Below are 23892 nucleotides of genomic sequence, written 5' to 3'. Positions count from 1 at the left end.
CCATGGATCTTCTCCTTTCTTTGACAAGTAGACAGGGTGTTAGATGTTTAGAGTTTTATTTGAAGGACCTCAATGTAGTAAATGATATAAAACCTATCTTTAAGCTGATGTAAATAAATGTAACTCCTTTGAACTCACTAGAACTTTGTGAGTTTACAGCAGCTTAGGATCTGGCTCTCAGTTTATCTCCTTCACAAGGATGAAGGGTTGAGTCATCCCAGTCAGTTTACCAGAATGTTATCTCAGGGAATCTCGATATTTCAGATCTGATGGTTAATTCTACTACAGTAAACTTGGCCAGTTTTGCTTCAGATAAATAGATATGATTATCTTACTATTTCAAGTATTCACAGAACTTACCACAGAGAATACCTAAGGAATCCTGCAAATACTGAGGTAATATTATTACATAATATCTAAGCCAATTAGTAGCTTTGTATAGATTTGTATAGTACTTTAAATTGAGTAAATATATCCCTTCCTATTGTTCTCTCTTGTAGAAATTCATTGTGCATGTCAAGTAAGCAGAATTTGTGAATGCATTTGTTCATTACAAGGGCATCTAATTATGTTGCCTTTAAGGTTGTGCCAGTATTCCCATTGCAAACCCCATTTTTAAAGGGGTAATGTGCTGTAAAATCATTACAACCCTGAATCTAATTTCCCAAGCACGTTAACCTATAAATCTATTCTTTCACCTAACAGCATGAGAGGCTGTGTTTGTTGCATGCTCAGTTTATCTCTCTTTACCCTCTATGCTCTTAGGATAGTTTTGCCTATTTACTGTTGTGCTTTCCAACCTTCTACATTCTGGATTTTTAGAGTACATGAAAGAATGTTTCATCCACGTCATTCAGATCATCACTGAACTAGACTGTATTTGCTAGTTCTGTCCAGAATTGAATCAACTTGATTATTTTATTACAAAGTTAAGCACAATGTCAGCTCTTTATTGAAGTTGAGGATGTAAGTCAAAAGAATATTGCAGAGAGATTTTGGATATAAATGTTGGCATTGCAGAGACACTATATATAGAACCATGGAAGTTCAGGCTGGACACAACCTCCCCAAGCTACCTGTTCTGTATCAATGTTCATGCAGGCTTGTTCTATTGCACACATTGTCTCAAGCGATGAAGCTTTGACCACTTCCCTTGAGAACTCAGTCTAGCAGATCCCTTCCCTAGGAAATTTTCCTGCTGTTCAGCCAAAATTTTCCTTTTCTTGATTTGAACACATTTCTTCTAGTGATACAGTGGTATACAGAGACATTGAACTGGCTGGAATATATTCAGATAGGCTGAGAATAATTGGTCTTTTTGAGTGGTTTGAGGATGTGAAATCCAACTCCCAAAGAGGGTAAAAATATGGGGCTGAAACATACTCCACAGCCTCTACTGCAGACTAAAGTCTGGAGCAACTACCGTAGTCCCTACAAGACATTTGCATGTGGTGTTGGAGCCAATGAATCTGTATAAACATGGAGCCCTTGGCTCCCACCTTGCCGCTTTCACTGCCCTTGACTAGTTCATGTAATGCCAGACCCAAGACTTCTTGTGAAGTGTAGAAGGGGCAGGCAGGTAGCCCTTAGTGTCTGCTCTGCCTTCAGCCAACCAAATATAGGGCTTAAGGGGTGCGGCAGGCTTTGCAGTAGCCCTCCACCCCATGGATAAATTTCACCTAGAAATTTCTGGCTAGCTATTGCAGAGAAATAACTGTTTGGCACTGAGATTACAACAAAGGTTGAGGCTTTAAAGTTCCAGAAAACAACTTTTTAATGAGTCTTTGAAGCTAACATGAGATGCTTCTCCACACATTGCCCAACTGATCCAGAACCTTGCTGTGGCCATGATTATACCCTGTATTGCAGACATTAGCCACCATATCAGCGTTCAGACTCTGCAATGTCAAGGAAGAATTTTGTTTTCCTTTTATCTTGATTTTTCCAATTGGTTCTCTATAAACATTGTTTATTTGAAGATATATTAAGAAAGTCCTAAAATTATGTTATTGTTAACCAATCTATCACCTCATGTCAAGGCATTGTGGTTTATTGGGCACTGGAAATACATTTTTGCCCTCAGTAAATATGACTCTTACTGCCAGCATAACTGATTAAAAGAACAAGGCATTCAGATTTAAATGTCTGTGCTCATGCTGAATTGTGAATACCCTGGGGTTTGTGGGTTTATGTTACATTAAATGCTATCACATTAAAGTATCTGTGCATTTAACTTATCTGAATATGCCTGATCTAACTTAGTTTGACATTTACATTTTCTGCCTCTGCATTAAGAGAGATTGAGTTACAACAAGTAATAATGCATTTTAAAAATATTTTCTGAGCAATAAAAGTAACAATTGTATGTCTGTAAAATGCATCTCCTTTAAACATTAAAATAGAGCTACTATTGGATGGTATTTTCTTAATGGCAAGCAATTACTGGTTAGAAGGAAACAATAATTGAAGTCTTCCCCATCAACCCAAGAAGATATTGGGAGAGGGTGGAATGCACTTTCTATTTCCCTGACAGTGTTTCAGTTGGAGCAGTGGCTCTCAACCTTTCCAGACTACTGTACCCCTTTCAGGAGTCTGATTTGTCTTGTGTACCCAAAGTTTCACTCACTTAAAAACTACTTGTTTACAAAATCAGACATAAAAATACAAAAGTGTCACAGCACACTGTTACTGAAAAATAGCTTACTTTCTCATTTTTACCATATAATTATAAAATAAATCAAATGGAATATAAATGTTGTACTGACATTTCAGTGTATAATACTTAGAGCAGTATAAACAAGTCATTGTATGAAATTTTAGTTTGTACTAACTTAGCTAGTGCTTTCTATATGGCCTGTTGTAAAACTAGCCAAATATCTAGATGTACCCTCTGGAAGACCTCTGTGTACCCTCAGGGGTACGTGTAGATCAGAGAGTGCAGGTAAATGGCTTGATCACAACAATACTGCTGCTCTCTTGCAGCCTGATCCTGCACCATTTAAGTCAATGGGATCTTAGAATGTAAGCTGTTTAAGTCAGGGACGGTCTTTTTGTTCTGTGTTTTTACAGCACCTAGCACAGTGGGGTGGGTGCTGGTTCATGGTGAGGGTTCCCAGGTGCTACCACAATAAAATAATAAATAGTAATCTTGCCAGTCATTTCAGTGGGTGCAGGACGAGGCCTCTGGCTAGCTCTCTGCAGTCGCTTGTTCCTGTGGTAGGAGCAAGGATTAGCTGCCAATAGGAGGTGACCTGTGGTAAGAACACAGATGTTTGTAGGACTCTTGCACCATGGCACCCTACACTGGAGTGTTCAGTTGGTTGAGAAGTGCAGTGGAGGGTAACAGGGTCCTTTGCTCCACTCCAAGTAGAGTTGTGCGCAGCTTTCATCATAAAACATGAAACTAGACACATCTTTGTACTCACCTGGTTTCATGCTTCCCCACAAAACCAGAATACAAGCCAGGACTGCTGACCCCTCAGTAAGTCTGGACTGACCATTGAGCCCACCTATGGTCTTGAGGTGTTTTTTCATAATTTCCTCTACCAAAGCCAGGTAAAACTTAGCTATTCAGGCTGGGTTTCACTAATTTCCAAGGAGTTGTATGAAGTTCAGCTTGAAATCTAAACTTGGGGGCGGGAGGGGCGCACAATGAACCCATGGTATTAAATCTCATTTCCCCCTGATCAAAGATCACATTAAATAAAAATTGCTGTGTGTTCTTTGATCCCTATCTCCATCAACTCTGTTCTCTCTCTACACTGCTTCTACAGTAGCCACATAGAATGGTACAGAATGTGTCCCTGCATAGCACTGACTGTACTGTATGTGTATTATCCTTCCTTGCGTACCTACATATGGCCTGTGTGAAGTTCTTTAAGGGCTACGGTTAATATCAGGCACATGTTTTAAAGCAAGGGTTGGCTATTCTTGTTTAGTCAAGTTCATATTTTCACCAATATGTTTTGTATAAATTAATTATGCAAAACAGTTTAAAATTACAGTTCTCACAGCAACCATAATTCTATCACATATATATTAAGGCATAAGTTTCACATAATGTTTCTATAATTTAAAAAAGCCCTGCATGTGTGCAAGGAGGCTGAGTTACAGTTGCTGTGGTAACCATATCATTGAATGTCCTGACTTTTATCATTCCTAACCTTTAAATTCTCAACCATAACACTGCAATTAACGTGGTTTTATTGTTATTGCATTTTAATTAGATTTGTGCCTGGAGTTAGATATTCTCTGTTTTGCACTTATGCTAAAGTTCGTCTATCATCCCTCAATTTGCTAAACCCCCACATACTCACTCTGATTCTTGGGCCATGTTACAACTAGGGCTATTGATTAATTGCAGTTAAGTCATGCAATTAATTCAAAAAATTAATTGTGATTAATCGCACTGTAAAACAATAGAATATCAATTGAAATGTATTACATATTTTGGATGTTTTTCTACATTTTCAAATATATTGATTTCTATTACAACACAGAATACAAAGTGTACAGTGCTCACTTTATATTATTTCTGATTACAAATATTTGCACTGTAAAAATGATTTAAAAAATGGTATTTTTCAATTCACCTCATACAGGTACTTTAGTGCAATCTCTTTATCATGAAAGTGTAACTTACAAATGTAGATTTTTTTTTGGTACATAACTACACTCTAAAACAAAACAATGTAAAACTTTAGAGCAGGGGTCAGCAACGTTCAGCACGCGGCTCGCCAGGGTAAGCACCCTAGCGGGCCGGGCCAGTTTATTTACCTGCTGACGTGGCAGGTTCGGGCCGATCGCGGCTCCCGCTCGCCAATGGGGGCGGCGGGAAGCCGTGGCCAGCACATCCCTCGGCCTGCGCCGCTTCCCGCCGCCCCCATTGGCCCGGGACGGCGAACCGCGGCGAGTGGGGGCCGCGATCAGCCGAACCTGCCGCGTCAGCAGGTAAATAAACTGGCCCGGCCCACTAGGGTGCTTACCCTGGCGAGCCGCGTGCCGAACGTTGCCAACCCCTGCTTTAGAGCCTACAAGTCTATTCAGTCCTACTTTTTGCTCAGCCAATTGCTAAGACAAACAAGTTTGTGTACATTTACAGGAGATACTGCTGCCTGCTTCTTTACAATGTCACCTGAAAGTGAGAACAGGCATCCACATGGCACTTTTGTAGCCGGCGTTGCAAGGTATTTACATGCCGGATATGCTAAACATTCGTATGCCCCTTCATGCTTTGGCCACCATTCCAGAGGACATGCTGACAATGCTCGTTTAAAAAAAAAAGTGTTAATTAAATTTGACACTGAACTCCTTGGGGGAGAATTGTATGTCTCCTGTTCTGTTTTACCTGCATTCTGCCATATATTTCATGTTATAGCAATCTTGGATGATGCCCCAACACATGTTCGTTTTAAGAACACTTTCACAGCAGATTTAACAAAACACAAAAAAGGTACCAATGTGAGATTTCTAAAAATAGCTACAGCACTCGACCTAAGGTTTAAGAATCTGAAGTGCTGTCCAAAATCTGAGAGGGACGAGGTGTGGAGCATGCTTTCAGAAGTCTTAAAAGAGCAACACTCAGATGCAGAAACTACAGAACCCGAACCATCAAAAAAGAAAATCAACCTTCTGCTGGTGGCATCTGACTCAGATGATGAAAATGAACATGTGTCAGTCTGCTCTGCTTTGGATCATTATCAAGCAGAATCCATCATCACGGTGGTTAAAGCATGAAGGGACATACGAATCTTTAGCGCATCTGTCACTTTCAGGTGACATTGTAAACAAGAAGCGGGCAGCATTATCTCCTGCAAATTGCAACCAAACTTGTTTGTCTGAGCGATTGGCTGAAGTAGGACTGAGTGGACTTGTAGGCTCTAAAGTTTTACATTGTTTTATTTTTGAATGCAGGTTATTTTGTACATTATTTTACATTTGTAAGTTCAACTTTCATGATAAAGAGATTGCACTGCAGTACTTGTATTTGGTGAATTGAAAAATACTATTTCTTTTGTTTTTTTACAGTGCAAATATTTGTAATCAAAATAAATATAAAGTGAACACTATACACACATTGTGTTGTAATTGAAATCAATATACTTGAAAATGTAGAAAACACCCAAAAATTTTAAATAAATGGTATTCTATTATTAACAGCATGATTAATCGTTTTATCACACGATTAATAGTAATTAATTTTTTTTAATTGCTTGACAGCCCTAGTTACAACATTATATTGTTGCCAAAATATTTAAAATAAGTGTTATTTGTGCAGAGAAGGCCTCCTCAGACTATATTTGTTTGGCCTTTCCTGCTGGAAACAATGACACAAACTATAAAAAGGCTCATGTCAGGCCTCTTACCCAAGTATCAAACAGCTTAATAGAACCTATGATTCTGGTTGTGGTGTTGGTTTTGTGTGTAATTCCATCCTAGGATATCGTTAAAATGAATTGTATTACTATAAAATAAATGTGAAAGACACATCTTAAATATGAATTTTACTGTGTCTTTCACATGTATTTTTGGGGTGTAAAGTATGAATCTTACTATAAAGTATACAATGTGTAGCCTAGGCTGTAGGGGACATATTTTTATCTCCTGCTTGAAGCCTGAGTGAATGGGATCCTCATTCCAAATTACTGCCAGGGCACAGAGCAAGTTTGCAGCTGCTCTATAGCTGCTTCATTCTTGAGTTCGAGTAGTTTTGTACACTCCCAAATTTCCCTTCACACAGCCAGAGATAGTCACTATGGAGCACCCTGTGCTGTGTCCCCTGTTTGTCAGCTCTGTGCTTGTTTTTAACCATATGAGTACATGCAAGAGGAGGAGGAGGAGGAGGAGGAGGAGTCAATATTTAGCCCCTTAGCCCCTGCATTCAATATTATTCCTATAGCCATCCATATAGCAGTACATCATCACTTATTCAAACCCTGTAAAAGCAGAGCATCTTGCCAAAATCTTATACACGCCAACTAACTGCATCCGGACCTATTATGCGGTCCCCTAACAGGATGCTCATAGCAGAACTAGAATATAAGTAGGGGTAAATTCTTATGAGGGCTGATTAACTTGGTCTCATTGACCATTTTCAGAAAAGCAAAAATCTTCTTTCCAGCTTGTTATAGATTCTCTAGAGGAGATTCACAGCTGTGAGAATGAGGTCTGAGTTTGTTAGGAATGTAGCAGTTCCATCTATAAGAATTATTGATTTTTGCAGCTTTATTGGAAAAATCAGTCATGCTTTTCTTTTTCAGGGGTTGGCTATTCTGTGATTTGATTTGATGTTAACTCTGCAGGTTAGCAGCTGGATAGCATCTCTAGTACATCATCCAGTTAACTATTTATCTATGGCATGACTTAGAAGAGAGAGACTCACATTTTGCATTGTTCAAAATGTATTCCACTGAAGGGCTGACTGTTCCTTGGGTATGTGACATGGAGGAGGTGACAAACCATGATCTCTACTTCCTGAGCACATCCTCATTATCAGCATGTACAAAGAATAAGGCCTGTCTGATACCATGAAGATTATTTGACAGCAATACTGCAGTCTGTGCCGGAAATAAATTTTGTGATGTCCAAGTGGTCAGTTAATCCTTAACAGAGTGTAGATCTATATTTTCCAGATTATGGATAATTCAGGTTTACCTACCCTACGCTGAGCACATCAATATGACAGTGTATTCCATTTCATGTTTCCAGTAATACAAATTGTCCAATGTTATCCTATTCATCACTGACAAAAAAGTAGTATCACTCCAAAGAAAACCCAGGAGCGCACTTACTAAATCTTTCTACGCCCATCTGTGTCATCTAATCGGCCAAATTCATCCTTGGTGCAGCTCCACTGATGTTAGAGGAGATACACCAAGGTTGAATTTGGCCTATTGTCTGTTTATATATGTTGCAGTCAGAACAGCTAATAGTTTTTATTGGGGCATGTACTGAGGTCGAGACTCACCGCCGCAGCGCCTCCTGCTGGTCGTCCGGGAATTAGTTCTTTCAGCTCTGGAGCACCTCCTTCTGGCCAGTGTCTCGCCGCCTTAGGCTCCCGTGTCCCTCCCAGACCCCGGTGCCCTTTACCTCAGGGTTCTGCCCCAGCAGTACCCCCACTCTCTGGGTCTCCCCTCCCAGGGAAAACGCCAACCTCCTAAAGCCACCTTGCCTCAGTGGCTACTGCCAGTCGTCATCTAGCCCCCTCTCACTGGGGCAAACTGCAGTCTGTAAAGGCCACCACCATTGGCAAGGGGGTCAGACCAGCTGCCTCTGCCTAATCCTGGGCTGCACCTCTGCAACCCCTGTACCTGCTTTGGCCTTTAGCAAGGCCTGCAGCCTGGGGATTTGCCAGGCTGGAGCTCCCCAACTTCTCTTGCCTTTCCCCAGCACTGCTCTACTCCCGGTACCCTGAGCTCTCAGGCAGCTAGGTCCTTCTCTCTCTCTCTCACGCGTGAGAAAGAGAGAGTGAGTCTGCCTGCCTGCCTGCTCCCCAGGAGCCCTTCTTATACTGGCCCAGCCAGGCCCTGATTGTCTGCCTCAAGCCCGCCCATGATTGGTTCCCTGGGGCAGCCCTTTCCCAGGGCTGTTTTAACCCCTTCAGGGTCCTAGCGGGGTGACAGCCCCGCTACAGGGCAGAAAAGCAAACAGTACACTCTCATTGCATTGATTCAGGCCATTCTCTTGCCCCAATGGGCTCACAAACCACAGGTGGGTCTAGAGATTTTGATCTACTCCAAGCCCTGGGTATCTGGTCTATGTGTGAGCAGAATCTCACTGAGCATTCTGCTGTTGGCAGAACTGGAATTGGGCCCCATGTTGCAGCATGGAGCCCTCTTCTTGGCTTGAGCTGGAGCCCTCTTCTCCTTGGCTTCCTCAACACCCTCTCGCACGGTAGTGGGGCTGGAAGATTCAGCCTCTATCCCTTACTTTTTACATCTTCTCCTCCCCCCCAACACACACACACACACACACACACTAGTATCTCCTTTCACATGGCTCTCCTTATGCAACCAACTCTTCTAGAATATAAGCAGCTGTAGGGTACGTAGAAAATATGTGCAATGCACATATGAATGATCAGGGCCGGCTCTAGGCACCAGCATTCCAAGCATGTGCTTGGGGTGGCACTTTTCAAGGGGTGGCACTCAGGCTTTTTTTTTTTTTTTTTTTTGCTTGCGGCGGCCAAAAACCTGGAGCCAGCCCTGTGAATGATATTACCTATGGTTTATTTATAAAGGTCCCAATTCTTGGGTCTAGCTGTGCTATGTTTAGTGCAGGACCCACGCTGCATTTTGCCGACCTCGACCCTAAAACCAGCTCCACCTCCAGCACAACTTAGAGCAGCCTCTGTGCTGCCCCGATCTGTGTCCATATGCCAGAAAGCCCCAAAGAGCCATTCTAACAGCCATTGATTGCCAGAATGCAGTGGTGCTCCAGCTAGGCTAGGGGCTGTGAGGGGAATCTTCCCATAGGGAGTAATAGAAGCCCTACTGTTTGAATAATTTAAAACCAGTTTGAGTAAAACACTTGAAAATATATTGTTGGGCGCAATCCCCATTGGTGGGGAGATGGACTGTGTGACCTACTAGATTTTTTCCATTTCTAACTTATGTGATTTATGCAGTGACGTGAGCGCTCCTTCTTTCATTTTTCCTTTTCCCTTCTTGTATTCCTCCAGAAAGGTAGGTTAAGGACAAATTAAGTATTTCAATAAGCGGCTGCTATGGAGACTTGCTTTTTTGTATATCAACAGTTGACACCCTGCCAAGGGATTTAATAAATCCCCAGTAAACAACTTCACATCTTTTCCTCTTCCATTTTTGTATTTTATTTTGGTGCCTAGATTCAGTGGCAGCTGATACCCTGTAAATTTCATAAGCAAGCAGAGAGACAGATTAGATAGTTACAAAAATAAATAGATCGAGGAGGAGATAGAGATTGGAAGAGAACTCTGTCATACTGTACATCCCCAGGCAAATTAGGGAAATTAACTTAACATCATAATTGTTTGCACTATGAGTAATAGAGTGGAGAGGAATCAGTAACTATTTTAAAATGCTATATAATAGAGCTCAACCAGTAAGAGGACCAAAAAAATGCCACCAAGGCTAAACAGCAGAGTAAAAGAGGTGATTAGAGGCAAAAAGGCATCCTTTAAAAATCGGAAATCCTATTGAGGATAATAGAAAGGAGCATCAACTCTGGCAAGTCAAGTGTAAAAGCATAATAAGGAAGAACAAAAAAGAATTTGAAGAGCAACTAGATAAGGATACAAAAACTTACCGCAAAAAAAAAAATTAAGTACATCTGAAGCAGGAAGTCTGCCAAACAATGGAGCCACTGTATGATTGAGGTGCTAAAGGAGCACTTAAGGAAGATAAGACTGTTGTGGAGAAGCTAAATGAATTCTTTGCATTGGTCTTCACTGCAGAAGATATGAGGGAGATCCCCACACTTGAGCCATTCTTTTTAGGTGACAAATCTAAGGAACTGTCCCAGCTTGAGGTGTCAATAGACAAAGTTTTGAGACAAATTGAGAAATTAACCAGTAATAAGTCACCAGGACCAGATGGTATTTACCAAGGGTTCTGAACTCAAATATAAAGTTGCAGAACTACTAACTGTGGTATGTAACTTATCGCTTAAATCAGCCTCCGTACCAGATGGTTGGGGGGTAGCTAATGTAAGGCCGATTTTTAAAAAAGGCTCCAGAGGCGATCCTGGTAATTACAGACCAGTAAGTCTAACTTCAGTACCAGGAAAATTGGTTAAAACTATAGTAAAGAACAAAATTAGCAGACACATGGATAAACACAATATGTTTTGGGGGAGAGTCAACATGGCTTTTGTAAGGGAAAATCATGCCTTACTGATCTATTAGCGGTCTTGGAGGGAGTTCACAAACATGTGGACAAGGGTGATCCATTCGATATAGTGTACTTGGACTTTCAGAAATCCTTTGACAAGGATCCTCATCAAAGGGTTTTAGGTAAATTAAGCAGTCATAGGATAAGAGGGAAGGTCCTCTCATATATCAGTAACTGGTTAAAAGATATGCAACAAAGGATAGGAATAAATGGTCAGTTGTCACAATGGAGAGAGGTAAATAGCAGGATCCCCAAGGTTCTGTACTGGGACCTGTGCTGTTCAACATATTCATACATTATCTGAAAAATGGGATGGACAGTAAGGTGGCAAAATTAGCAGCTGATACAAAATTCCTCAATATAGTTAAGTCCAAAGCTGACTGCAAACAGTTACAAAGGGATCTCAGTAAACTAGGTAACTCAGCTGCAAAATGGCAGATGAAAGTTAATGTTGGTAAGTGCAAAGCAATGCACATTGGAAAAAATCCCATCTATACATACAAAATGATGAGGTCTAAATTAACTGTTACCACTCAAGAAAGAAATCTTGGTGTCATTGTGAATAGTTCTCTAAAAACATCTGCGTCCTGTGCAGCGGAGTCAATTAAGTTAACCAAAAGGAACAATTAGGAAGGGAATAGATAGTAAAACAGGAAATATCATAATGCCACTATATAAATCCTTGGTATACCCACACCTTAAATGCTGCATGCAGTTCTGCTCACCCCATCTCAAAAAAGATATATTAGAATTGGAAAAGATGCAGAGAAGGGCAACAAAAATTACTAAGGGTATGGAACAAGTTCCATACAAGGAGAGATTCAAAAGATAGAAACTTGTTCAGCTTAGAAAAGAGAAGACTAAAAGGGGGATACGATAGGGGTCTATAAAATCATGAATGGTCTGAAGAAAGGGAATACGGATGAATGGTCTGGAGAAAGTTCATTAACACAAGAACTAGTGGGTCACCCAATGAAACTAATAGCAGTTTTAAAACAAACAAACAAACAAACATGAAGTACTTCTTCCCACAATGCACAGTCAACTTGTACCATGGTTTTTGTGAAGGTCAAAAGTATAACTGAATTTAAAAAAGAATTAGATAAGTTCATGGAGGATAGGCCCCTCAATGGCTATCACCCAAGATGGTCATGGACACCACCCCATGCTCTGGGTGTCCCTAAATCTCCAACTGCCAGAATCATCTGGCATTGGGCACTATCAGAGACAGGATACTGGGCTAGATGGACCATCAGTTTGACCCAGTATGGCCATTTTTATGTATTCAAGGTTGTTGATGCTTCTTGCTTGCCCTTTGCATCTCTCTCAGCTTGTGCAATGAAAGTCAACTAACCAGTTTAACTTTTGAGTCAGTTTCACTTTCACATCCTCACTCACTAGCACAATGTTTGTTTATGCTTAGTTTAGCTATTTCTTTATTTGTACAATGTATGGGAGAATTGTTTAGTGACTTCATTAGCTTTTCAGTATCGTATAGTTATTTATTGTTATAAACTGATTTCAGTTTAGTTAAAAGATAAACACTAACCATACAGTAAATAACTGGTCAGTGCCTACATCTCTACTATGTGTCATTTGTATTTTTATGCCTCTCCTGTGGCTTTAACTATGCCCAGTGGGTGTAGGAATTGGATGGTTAAAAATAACAAATAAGAAATCGAAGTCATGCTCTGATTTCCATACTCCTTGGCACCTCATTCATTATTTGCTAGACGACACTGGGAATATCAGTAGCTCATTGAAGGAAACAGCACAGAATACAAAAACAATCTGATTATCATCCAAAAGCCAAATGAAACAGACTATTGCCTTGATTACCTTAGTGGTATTTCTATACATTCCTTAGGTATTGCCATACCCTGTGCTCCTTTTGCATATTACCCATTCTGTTTATTTCAGTTGTACTTTGGTTGAGATTTTAAACATAATTTTTAGAGGGACAGGTAGAAGTGGAAGTTCTTCAAATTAGGTGGCAGTTGTTGGGGTTTTTTTGTTTTTATTTTCCTCCCTGACATTAGTTGTAGCTGTGTTTAAATACAAAAGTTTGCACCCAATATTATAGCTCCATTACACTGCCAATTTAAATGCAATAATGATACTTTCATCCTGGAAGTGGGGTAAACTCCGTCACCTGAGTGATTTAAAACTGGACTGTACAGCGCAAGGGGAATGATTGGGTGCCTGATCCAATGGTCATTAAGTCACTGGAAAGACTCCCATTGACTACAGAGGGCTTTCAATCGGGGCCCAAATGACCTAAGTAGTTTCTCCCATGTTGAAGTGATTTTATGGACCAAATAAATGCTTTACCATCGTGGGGTCACTAAGTGGGGAAAGGCCTGGGGAATCCATTCTGTCTCCCAGCAATCCCATGTCTTGTGGAGGAGGTAGAAGAGAAAGCCATGATTTGACTGTCTAGTAGACCGGGCACTGGACTGGGATTCAGAAAACCTAGTTCAATTCCCAACTCCATCCACAGACACCCTGTGTGCACTTGGGCCTCAATTCTCCATCTGTAAGATACATATAATACTGCTTTATTTCATTGGGGTGCTGTGAAGATCAAATCCATTGATCATTGTGAGCCACTCCAATACTATGGTGATGAGGGCCAATTAAGTGCCTGGATAGGTAGACAGAAAGATTTCCCTGCTTGTCCTTCACTATTTCTTTCTACATGTCATCATCCCCCTTTTTCTCTGTTTAAAAAAATATGTGCTTATTATTGTAAACTTTTAGAAATTTGGAAAAAGAGCAAACAGATGAGACTTGCCCATTTGGGAAGAGTTTTTCAGACTCTGATTTTCCCTCCACTCTACTCTCCTTCCTTCCCCTTCCAAGGTGTCTGGCTCTATCAGAACAGAGAGTGCTACTGATTAGAGATGGAATCAAGATTCAGATAGAAAATCCAAGTGAAGCAGTCAGCATGAATTTGGACTTTGACCTTCTATCCAGAGTACGACAAACTATTTTCAGTTTCACTAAGTTTAAAACTAGTTCATGCCAAGAATAACTGTTATATTTATTTGTGTGTGTACACGTGCGCATACATGGTATTCTTTAATATCACTCAGCTGAAAGGGGTGTTTTTTGGCAGACATTCATCTAAAACTGGGTTGAAGTTTTCCCTTGAGTGCCTATATATAGCAAATAAATTTACTGAGCACCATCACTGCTTAGTTTAAATGGGCACTGAATCACTGATGATAATTTATCCCCAACATGGTTTTCACTGTATTTATAGCTTGAAAATAAGCACATAAATAACAGGGATGGTTTTGTTTACTGTTTATTATAATTCTGCAATGCAATCTGGATGAATTTCACCTGTCTGCAGGGTCATTGCATTATTTAAGTCCTATATTTGTCTTCAAAATAAGCTTAAGTGCTGCATAGATTTTGCACTGGCCCTCCACACAGAAATGAATTTCATTCACTGTGAATATAGGAAATCTAAATTATGACATTAACAATATTCTAATTAATTATTATATATCCCCATCTACTTTTGTCTCATTTATTAATAATGATAATTGTATGTATTATTTGTATTGCAGTATCTCCTAGTCGCCCCAGTTATAGACCAGGGCCTCATAGTGGAAGGTGCTGTAAAAACATATAACCAAGAGCTTACATTCTAAGTATCTCTTGTCTTTTGGACTGTAAGCTTTTTAGGGCTGGAATTCTCATTTTCTATAGCACCTACCACAGTGAGGCCCTGACCTGATTGGTGTCTAGGTGCTATTGCAATATAAATGTTTAATCATAATAGCATATAGGAAATAGGAAGAGTTAATTTCAAATGTTAAAGTTCTGTAGCTCTTTGTATTATTAGTGATGCTGGTGTTCTTAATTTTTTATTGTTGTATTTATTATTTATATTTCTGTAATAGCCCCTACTTTGTGTTATGTGCTTTTCAGAAAGGCAAAAAAAAATCAATTCCTGCTACAAGGAGCTCATAATCAATTATTTTGATAGAAAAGCTTCTATATGTTTTTTAGTATTTGTCTTAAGCAGGGCTTTGGAGCGGAGCCCGGAGCTGGAGCTCCAAGCAGCTCCAGACCCGTGGAGCTGCAGGTTTTTGCCTGGAGCTGGAGTGGAGCCGGAGCACAGCTCCAAAGCCCTGGAATTAGCTGGTCATGTTTTGATCCTAATTCCATAGATAGTGTATATCCACCAGGTTTCTCTTGTTTGAAGTGCTGTGGTCATGTTTGTGTTGAAACTGGCCTAGGAAGTGTGACTAAAGCAATTCTAATTCATTACCAAGCAGTATGGGTATCTAGAGAATATAAAGTCCCTGGACAATGATATATTCGTAAAATATTTATTAAATTACTGATTGGTGCAATTAAGAGTTACAAGATTGTTCTCAAGATTTACCTGATGATTCCCATAGGATTCAATGATCTGATACTACTTGCCAATGTAGATGTAGTACAAAAGTATCTTGCCAAGACATGGCCTTGTTGACTATGAGCAAGCTAAGTATATCTGATCCTTGTCCGAGCAATGAAGAGCAGAGGACTCAATGAAGTCCTCTAAGGAGCTTGCTGTGCCCATCTAATTTACTTGGGAAGCACTTTAGAGACTTTGGTGGTGGTTGCCATGGAAAAACCTAAGATAGAAAGAAAGTGAAACCAGACATTAAGGATCAGTCTCACAATTCTGAAGTGATAAGATTATACAGAATTTTTTTTCATTGGCAATTTATAAAGCGTCACAGAATCTCAGCCTTGCGGAACACACAGTTTTTGGGTCAGACTCTAATATCAAGCAGAGACATTCTGGTTTTGCTTTCTCTTTTTCTTTACCTCCCTCTCCCAGTGTTCTCCTTCCACTTACACATGTGTGTAAGTGTGTTTGTCTGTAATGAGGAGGAGGGATGTTTCAGTATGTTCCAAGATGTGCTTGATTTTAATCTCAAAATCCTCTCACTCTCATCCTGTTCCCCTTACGGCATTGATCCGTTATTTTGTCAAGAATGGTGAAACGTTCCTTGATATTATTAACTGTGAACTCCCCCTCCCCCAAAAACTCTCTTAAATAACATCTTAAGGCAATTCCCCCCATGTGCACACGCTTACCCCTTCCCCCCCTTGTAACATTCCTATAGGCAAGCCGTGGACTGAAAGGGCATAAGACTGAGCTCCCTTCACACCCCCAGAGACAGTCTCTCCAAGTCATGTTGAGGTACGCTGCTGGAGAAGCGTGAGGAACTTGCATTGCTGTTGACCATGCTGTGCCCGTTCTTTGGATAAATAGGCCGTTAGATTCCAGGACTGTCAATCTGACACTTTGAACAGGCGCTATATCCTGAGTTTTTTAGCTTACTTTTTGACATTTTCCATTAAACATTATAGAAAAGATAAGAAGGAATATTCTGCACACTAGGAATATCTCTACCTGTCTTCTCACTGATGACAGGCCCTTTCTCAGTACTATAGCTCTGCAGTCCCAATGCAGTGGTGAATTAGTTCTCAGGGCTAGATTTCTGATATTCTTACTCTCGTTGAGAGGAACTTTAATCCTTCAGTAGCCTCACTAATTTCATTAGTACTGCTCAGGGAGTCATATGTTATTGAGTGTGAGTGAGAGGGGCAGATTCTGTGCAAGCTTTCGGTGCCCAATCACTTAGTGCTGGGAGCAACGCTTAATTCCATGAGCACTCACACTGAAGAAAGTACTATTACCTGTAGTGAATATTTGCAAGATTGGGACCTTGCTTTGTATCAGAGTCTGAACATTACTTCATTTGGCAGGGCTTGATTTTCATTCTTCAAGGCGGCTTGACAAAAAGCTTCAAGCCCTGCTAGCCATGTACAAATACTGAGGGTATGTCTGCACTGCAATCTGCATTGTGACCCGTGGACATGCCCAATCTTGCTTTGATCCAGCTAGCTCAAATAACAATAGCAGCACTGGCTGTTCAACCCCATCTAGGACCTTGACTATATACTTGAGTGGCTAGCCGGTGCTGCCCTGGCTTGCCGCTATTGTTATTTGAGCTAGCTAGATCAAAGCTAGCTGAGATATGTCTACAAGTGCAGTCGCACCTCTGATCGCAGTCTAGACATGCCCTGAGTAACAGACTGATGGTATCGGCTTCAATCATTATGCAATTGCACAGTTAGGAAGTTTTTAAAAACAGGTATTTTAGACCCACATAAAAGTTTGTTGCACAAATATAGTTTAGATCTTTTTTAGGCCTTTTTTTAGAAAGCTGATTATTTACTCTGTAGTTCATAATGGAGATGTTTTGGTCTATTGTGTAAACAGGCTCTTAGAACCACTTTTTGCCTAACAGACAATAATGGCTCTCCTGTCATGTACGTATTTATTTGGAGATAATTTTTTAAGTGCCTTTTTGTACATTTTAGTAAAAATCCAAAGTAGCCACTACCTGCCTATTCACTTCAACTTAAGCCATTTTTCATAGCTAAATACATCCATCATTTTAACAGCTTTTTAAAGAAAAAAATCATTGCCAAAAATAATTAGATCTCATTGTGGCCTAATTATGTGCTAGCTTTTTTTCTTTTTTCTTTTTTTAAATGGAAGCTGTTTTTTACGTTACTGGAACACAAAGTCTCTCTTTGGAAGGCCACAAATTGAATGAACTCTACAGTGGTGGCAAAGTGTTTCCTAGCAACATCATGCCTGCACTAGTGCTGCTTCCTTCACTCTTCAAGCTAAAAGCAAAGTCATGTCCATTAATTCCCAGCTGCAACTAAAACTTTTCAGAGATTTTGCTGGCTCCCTACTGTTCATGTTTTCATCTTGCTCATATGTTGTGGAGCAAACCTGCTACTGTGATGTGTTTATCTCTCTCTCCGGTTCCCCCACAAAAAGCAAACCCTGAGTATATATTCACAATTAATGTTCATTTTACATTTAAAACAAATCATTTGTCTTACAGCATGATGCTTCCCTTGATGCATTATCATTTTAGTCACTCAAACAACATGACAAGCCAAAGATAAAATAAAATGCCTTCAAAATATTTCATATAGTGCAGTATGCTGGCAACATTTTGCTGCTAAGATCTACAATACAAAAATAACCTTTCTTTCAAGCAAAGGAGGCATTGTGTAGTTTAAATACACAATAGCAGCATTGGAAGAAAACTCATAGGGCTTCTTATTATCTGCTGATGATTTGTCTACATAGAATGAGTTTAATGGTCTTAGCCCCATCCACAAAAGACAGGTAGCCACATCACAAAACGCACCATAGTTTACATCAGGGATCGGCAACCTTTGGCACGCGACTCGCCAGGGTAAGCTCCCTGGCAGGCCGGGCCAGTTTGTTTACCTGCCGCGTCCGCAGGTTCGGCCAATTGCAGCTCCCACTAGCCACGGTTCGCCGCTCCAGGCCAATGGGGGCAGCAGGAAGCGGCGTGGGCCGAGGGATGTGCTGGCCGCCACTTACCCTGGCGAGCCGCATGCCAAAGGTTGCCGATCCCTGGTTTACATTCTTATTGGCACTGAATGGGCATGGAGACTGAATTCCCATTTAACTGCTAGAAGTGATCAGGGTTCAAGCACAGTGGCGGGACAGTGTGTAGAAACTTTGACTGCTACCACCTGTAATGGATCTGGTCTGTGGATAAACACAGGACTTTAGTGTGAGAGCTCTCAAGCGAGGACCTTTCACAAGCTCTCTGTTCAAATAAAAGAAACATACAAAAACATGCAGATCTAAAGATGAATGATGCCAAGTACATTCCTCACTGTTTTCTAATATAAGGAACAGCCTTATATTATATCCCAGCCTTTGCTAGGATAGTCAATTTTACTGTGGCCTTGTACTAATTTGGACATGGGAGTGGAATAATCCATTTCTTAACAGTCACAGCTCCAGGTCAGTGTGGCAAATACAGAGAGACCTAACATATGCTGCTCCACACACATTCTCCCAGGAAGATCCAAGAGTACTGCTGCAGGCCAGGTGTCAAGGCTGGCCCCAGATTAAGAATACGGTTTGCCACAAGAAACAATCTACTAGCCCACTGCTATCCAGGATAAGGAAACCTTCCCTGATGCATCCTGTGGATGAGTTTGAAAGGTTCTTCTGAGATCCGTGTCTCCTGGGATTATTTGGACTATGGTTACAGAGAATTAAACTTAACATCGAAGCATGATTTGCTCTGCCAGATCAAACCATTGGTCTTTCAAATCCTCCTTCCAATAATGGCCAGTATGTGATCCTCCAGAGGAAGGTGGGAGAGCCCCATGATGTACATAGCCTGGTCTGCAAAGCTGTATATAGGTGGAAACTTGCTGCCTGATTCCTGCAGCAATAAGATTAAATACCAGGAGCAATTACTCAGTGTTCTATGACAATTATGTAGACAGTATGATTAGGAGATTGGATTTCAAACCCTAGCGAGAGGGTTTGAAGCACAACGATCCTGTTTCTACTGTAGATCAGATCATTTTTTCTATCTCCACTTGTGGCAATTCTGTCCTCTCGCTCCTATTTATGCCACCTACCCCCAGTCTGTATGTAACGTCTGAGAGAGGTTTGTTGCCTGACTCTTCAGCTTTCTCAAATGAAGAGTTACTGGAATGACTCAGATGTGGAGTAAATAGTGTAGTGAAGAACTATTGCCACCATGTGTGTATCAGGCCTTGAAGGCTTCCCCCCTTCTTCCTTCCTCTCCATTCCCGTCAGTGGGAATTCTGTCTGTTTATTTTCAATAGGTATTCACGCCAGGTACAGTTCCACCTACTGTGACAGTTTCACCTATGGGAAGTAGCTTGACAAGTTAAGGTATCCCATTATCCATGAACATTTGGTTGATACACACAGGCAGCCTACCAGGTAGAATATTTCAATCCCAATTCAGCTCTACTAACAATAAATATGAGCACAGCTGAAGACAGTCACACTATATATCATTTGTGGGATATCCCTGCTAAGGTGTCTCTCAGGAAAATATAACATGCTAAATCCTGACATGAATAGGCTTTGTAATAAATAGCTAAGTCTTTTAAAGGTAGGAATTTAAACCTGACTTCTAAAGAGAGGTTTTCTGAAACAGTTTTGCTGGAGGTTCTTTATATTCCAACTTTATGTTAGGAGAAGCTCTGGAGGATTCTATAATACATTTAAAAGGCACAGTGCATGTTGCCATCTTTGTTTAAAAAAATTCTCCTATGTAGATATATATGGATGGAGGAGTTATTTTATATAAAAATGGGCATAAAATGAGGATTTGATCCTGTGTCAGCAGACTGTCAATTCTGTCCATAACAATTAAAAATTAACCCAAGATCTTAAAGTTTTTGGGGATCCAGTTACATATCACTTGAATGTGACACTTGAATGCACACTTTTTATGAAGGTGTGGGCTAAATATGAATTTCTTCCCTACCTTTCCCCTCCCCACTCAGCACCAGTGAGGGTATTTATTTAGCCCACTAGCTGAGCTGCTTTTTGTATGCACAGTGGTATTGTTTCACCTGCCTAGAGCATAGAATCTTAATGTGAATTAGTATTTCTAGTACTTATCTTCTTCATTTCTTCAACCAGATGGCTGCCCTGATTTGTGCAATGGCAATGGGAGATGCACGCTCGGTCAGAACAGCTGGCAGTGTGTCTGCCAGACCGGCTGGAGAGGGCCTGGATGCAATGTTGCCATGGAAACCTCCTGTGCTGATAACAAGGATAATGAGGGAGGTGAGCAAAAGTCTTCCCATTCCCAATCCCTAAAGAACAGAGGGTTATATGCACTTTCGTCATGAGTCACTTTACTACAGAAAGGCCCTCTCTCATACTATTGTCAATATTGTTGTTACATTTCCTTTGAAACAAATGAGATGGAGAAAGCTGTGTCCTTGTGGAAAGATGGTGTGACCTGAAAGGCCTCCTTTTGAAGACAGAGAACCAGATTCTGCCTTGGTATAAACCCCATCGCAGACAGTGGAGTTTACATCAGTGATGAATATGGCCTAGAATCTTAGAACTCAATCCTGCCCTCAGATATGCAAGCTCATGCCACCTGGTGAATTGTAAAATCACTTACTATGCATATGTGCAGAAGTGTAATAGCTGATTTATCAGGATATTTAGCAACATGTATTCACCTTTGTACCAGAAGCCAAGGTCATGTCCTCATATGCAAAAACCACATAAGTCGTCATAGCTCACTGTGTCATATTTCACTGCCCACATGCAGAGCTGTAAAGGACTGGATCAGTTGTGCTGAACAAACCTATCTGTATCTACATCCGGAGGTCTTTATTCAGTTTTCACTCTGTCCTTACCCAGGCAAACTAACATTAAGTAAATTATGATTATGGACTTCAGGATTTGGTCCAACATGGTTTTCAAGGAGGGCTGCAGTACATCTTGTTTTCTGGAAACTTTCATTGTAGAAACTTTCATTGTACATCTTATAGAATTTAGAGCAGAGACGTTCCTAAAAGCTGTACAATGTGGAGGTCTAGTCTCCTGACAAATACATTGAGTCATCCATGGGAAAGGGGAGAAAAGACCTCTAACATCTGTAAAATGCTGAGATTTGTGGTGCAGCAGGGAGGCTAAATAAACAAGGATCCTCAGAAACTGTCTTGTTTTTCCTGAAGTAACTTTCTCATCTTGTTCCCTACACTTCTTTTGATTGCCAACCATAGAAGCTTTTCAACTCTCTCCTTTTCTTCCGACATTCATCAAAACCAAATATTTCATGTAGCTTCTTTTCTTCAGTCTACTACTTTTGGTTGGACCTCATTTATTTTAAAGAGCACATCTGTTGTGTACTGATGAAGTATTTCTTCTGGAGCAGTAGCTGCAGAGCATGTTTTGGTTGTGGTATTTCCCAAAACTTCAGGGAGACTCTTTATTCTTTGGATGATTGCTTCAGCAATGAAATTGCTTTTAAGATGAGTGTCCTATTCTTATATAATATTTAAGGCTTACAGAAATTGTTTTAAACCCCCAAATCCAAAAAGGGGGGGTTTAGTTCAGTAATGTTAACCAAACACTGAACAGCATTTATAATCCCTTACTTCCAGATCTTCTGAAGAGCTCAGGGTCAGATTTCCACGTGCTCAGTGCTGGGGAAAGATTTTCAAAATCACTTAACCCACAATGTGAAGACCTCTTTTGAAATCCTAGCCAGTAGAGCCAAATTCTGCACTCACATACCCAGATATGAACACCCTCAAATGTTGTTGTAAAAACTGGGATCTGAATCTCAACTTGGCAGCTGTTACCTTACTCTGTAAGGACCAAATCAACCTTATGGATCTGAACACTGCAAAACTTCGCAGTTCAGGGCTATCTCTAGTAAATAGCTCTTGCCATATGACCATACAGATAAAAATACCCACCTTATGTAATACTACTGTGTGACTTAACATAATAAATTTTAAAATGAACTAGTTTTTATGCCAACATTGATAACTATCAATGCAAAATTAGAAATTCTCCCCGAAACCAAAAGTGATTTTTGAAAGCAATGATAATAATAATGGAATAAGAGATTTTAAAAAATTAGTAGGGAGAATGATTTCATTGTCTTTGTTTATTTACTTGTTTAACCTAGGGTATATTACACATGTAAAACAGACATGCAGGCGGGGGAGGAAATCCTTTGGCTCTTGTGAGACCATTCAACTGATCACCCCAATTTAAGAATTACAAGCCTCAAAGACTTTGCTCACAGAGAGCAAATACTAGCCCATTAAAGTCAAAGAATATATAAAATGCATATGTGAAATGACAGGAATATAATATTAATCATCACTTGCAAGAAGTGTGATTGTTAGTTCATCTTAATCATAGCCAAAGGGGAAAGGGTGCAGACTGCCTCTACATGTGGGAAATGTGAGGTTTATGAGACTTGCAGACCATCTGGCCTCTGAACACTCCCATGCACACTCAATCTATACAAATATTTTCTAGCATCGTATTTTCTTCATCTGTTCCATGTGTCTCCAGTTGTAATTGATTATAAATGCTCTATGTCATCTACTATAAGCTGATGGAAATGTGCAAAGTGTTGTTTAGAAAAGAAGGATCTGCTTTTGTGTTCTCAAATGCGATCTAGCCTGTATAGAAAAATCCTATAGAATAGATTTAAAAATTATAACCTTTCTATGTGTTTTTTTTACCATCTTATAGAATGTAATAATTATTTCCCTTATATAGAATTTTATAGGATAGTTAAATGTATAAGGATATAAGTCTATTACATTCTGTTTGTATGTAGAATAATCTCTATAGAACCATATTACATTTCTGTAGAAGTCTATTATTATTATTTTTTATATGTTGCAGTAATGTTGTAAAAGTTCCAGCCAAGATCCAGGCACTGTTGCACTAGGCACTGAGACAGCAAGAGTCAATCCCTGTCACAAAGAGATTATAGTCCATATAGGCAAGAAATACAGAGGGTGGGAAAAAGCAATAGTATCCCCATTTTACAGATGGGGAACAGAGGGCTAGAAAGATTGAGATTATAATTATCAGAAGGACTCAGCACCCGCAACTGGGGCCAGAATTTTCCAAAGAATTTAGCTAGATTTTCAAAATTGCTCAGCACCCTGGGTGCTGCCTACTGTGCAGTTTTGAAATTCTGGCTGTTTCATTTAGTGCCTAACTGGATTCTTTGGGAAATCTGGTCCTGACTGCAAGTACTGAGCACTTTGGAAAGGCTAGCTGAGTATTTTTGAAAATCTGCACTACATGACCTGTCCAAGGTCACCTAGGGAGTTGATAGCAGAGCCAGGAATTGAACGTAGGTCTCCTGAGTCCCAGTCCAGTGCCTTAACCAATAGATCATTCTTGCTCTCTATTGGGTTCATCCTTATTAAATTCTAGAGGATTTTTTCCTACAAAGACTTGAGGAGATCCATCCATCCACTCAGAATCCATCCACTTATCCACTTCTATCTGTGTTGTTATACAATGCTCATCATCCGCTCACTAAACCTCCTTCATACTAGGGTTACCATATTTGAACTTTCAAAAAAGAGGACTCCTTGGGGGGGGGGG

At 40.3% G+C, this 23892-nt stretch overlaps 1 protein-coding gene across 2 annotated transcripts in view; it reads left to right on the top strand.

Moving 5' to 3' along the window:
- The window catches only part of TENM2 (teneurin transmembrane protein 2), an 828204-nt gene that overhangs the window by 722586 nt on the left and 81726 nt on the right, over positions 1-23892 (top strand). For both annotated transcript variants that reach the window (XM_026660851.1, XM_026660852.1), the window contains one exon: positions 20425-20571. In XM_026660851.1, the coding sequence (XP_026516636.1) occupies positions 20425-20571 (147 nt within the window). The remainder of the gene's footprint in view (positions 1-20424; positions 20572-23892) is intronic.

Source organism: Terrapene carolina, unplaced genomic scaffold, assembly GCF_002925995.2.
Source record: "Terrapene carolina triunguis isolate 2854851 unplaced genomic scaffold, T_m_triunguis-2.0 Scaffold838, whole genome shotgun sequence".
NCBI lineage: Eukaryota > Metazoa > Chordata > Testudines > Emydidae > Terrapene > Terrapene triunguis.
The sequence above is the reverse complement of the archived record's forward strand: the minus strand, read 5'-3'. Positions and strand labels throughout refer to the sequence as shown.